Here is a 1,929-nt window from a genome sequence, read left to right as displayed (position 1 = left end):
AATCTCGTGGGTTTGGGTTTCTCTGGGCTGAATCTTGATGTTTTGGAGGTTTCTATGGCCACAGGATGCCTGGTGAGTTCTAGAGATGGACTTGGGCAGGAGGAACCTCCAAGCCAACGTGCTCAGCCCTTATTTCTCCCCCATCAGGATTTGTCCTTCCCAGAGCTTGGGCGGATGGAGGAGGCGTCTGCGAGGAAGAGGAAGATGCCTTGGGCCCCCCAGGCAGGTGAGGAGAAAGTCAGTGTCCCTTTGGGCGGGTGTTGTGCTGGCTCTGGCAGCCCAGCATGGCCCCGGCTGCAGGACAACCCCGCTGCCGCCGCCGTCCTGCCGGGGCCGGAGTTGGGGGGATGTCCTTGGCCTTCCCTGTGGGCCGGAGGCAAATCCCCTCCCTGTCCTTCTTGCTTCCTGCCCCAGGCCCCGAGCTGAGGACGGAGAGCCCGGAGGACAAATCCCCCCGTGAGACCCTGGTGGGAGAGGCCATTTTGAAGGGCTCCACGGTGCAGGAAGGCAGCAGGGAGGAAAAGGGCCAGAGATCCCCCCACAGGAGGGGCTCCAAAGCCAGCCCAGGGTGCTCTGAGGAGGAAAGACCCAGCCTGTGCCGGGAAGGCGGCCGGAGCTTGAGGCGGAGCTCTGACCTGGTGATCCCTGAGCAGCCTCCCAGCAGGGAGAAGCCCTTCAGATGCTTGGAATGTGGGAAGAGCTTCAGGAAGAGCTTCAACCTTCTCACCCACCAGCACATCCACACTGGGGAACGTCCCTACCCGTGTGGGGAATGTGGGAAGAGCTTCAGGCAGAGCTCCAACCTCCGCGCCCACCAGCGCATCCACACTGGGGAATGGCCCTACATGTGTGGTGAATGTGGGAAGAGCTTCAACCAGAGGTCCAACCTTCGCACCCACCAGCGCATCCACACTGGAGAACGGCCCTACCCGTGTAGGGAATGTGGGAAGAGCTTCAGAGACAGCTCCCACCTGATCCAACACCAGCATATCCACACCGGGGAATGGCCCTACACCTGTAGGGAATGTGGGAAGAGCTTCAGCCAGAGTTCCACCCTCCTCCAACACCATGGTGTGCACACTGGGGAACGGCCCTTCACATGTGGGGAATGTGGGAAGAGCTTCAGTTACAGCTCCAGCCTCCACATCCACCGACTCATCCACACTGGGGAACTGCCCTACAAGTGCTTGGAATGTGGGAAGAGGTTTCTGACCAGCTCAGATCTCCTCAGGCATGAGCAGACGCACATGGATGAGAGGCCCTTCCGCTGCACTGACTGCGGGAAGGGCTTCAACCGGAACTCCCACCTCATCACCCACCGTCGCATCCACACCGGGGAGAGGCCCTACAAGTGTGGGGAGTGTGGAAAGAACTTCACTGACAGGTCTACCTTGACCAGACACCAACGGACCCACCAGTAAGGGAAGCCCTCGAGTGCCTCAACTGCGGGAAGAGCTGTGGCCGCTGCTCCAACTCCATCAGCCATTGGAGGACTCCCACTGGATGATCCACAGGGACCCATATTGGGCACAGACCTGATGACCCACGGTCCAGGTGATCCATGCTGGGCACAGACCTGGTGACCCACGGTCCAGGTGATCCATCCTGGGCAGTGGATTGGGTCTGGATGGCCATGTTTTGGTAGCAGGGGGGCTCCAGGGGTGGGTTCTGTGAGCAGCTGCCAGAAGCTTCCCCTGTGTCCAGCCCCTGTCCTGGACCCCCTGACAGCGAGGGTGACCCAGGGTCTTTTTAATCCAGGCCTTGGGCAGATTAGAGTGAAAGGACAGTGAATAATCAGTGTTTATAGATATATATATGTAGTGTTTAGTTTAGAACAGTTTGGTTGCCATGTAAAGCAGGTTTGGAGCCATTTTGGTTCCTGTCTATAGTGATATGAAAGCATAAAAATAACATTTAAGAAAATGTAGA

The 1,929-nt window shown here is 58.0% G+C and overlaps 1 protein-coding gene across 1 annotated transcript; it reads left to right on the top strand.

Moving 5' to 3' along the window:
* Nucleotides 1-425: 425 nt before the first annotated feature.
* Nucleotides 426-1,458, top strand: LOC113979698 (gastrula zinc finger protein XlCGF7.1-like; the record flags this gene model as incomplete). The annotated part of the gene is made up of 2 exons (XM_027707011.1): nucleotides 426-708; nucleotides 793-1,458. Coding segments are annotated over 2 exons (912 nt in total), but the record flags the coding sequence as incomplete, so codon positions are not given.
* Nucleotides 1,459-1,929: the final 471 nt, after the last annotated feature.

This window comes from Neopelma chrysocephalum, unplaced genomic scaffold, assembly GCF_003984885.1.
Source record: "Neopelma chrysocephalum unplaced genomic scaffold, ASM398488v2 Primary Assembly neopelma1_87656, whole genome shotgun sequence".
Taxonomy (NCBI): Eukaryota; Metazoa; Chordata; class Aves; order Passeriformes; family Pipridae; genus Neopelma; species Neopelma chrysocephalum.
The sequence above is the reverse complement of the archived record's forward strand: the minus strand, read 5'-3'. Positions and strand labels throughout refer to the sequence as shown.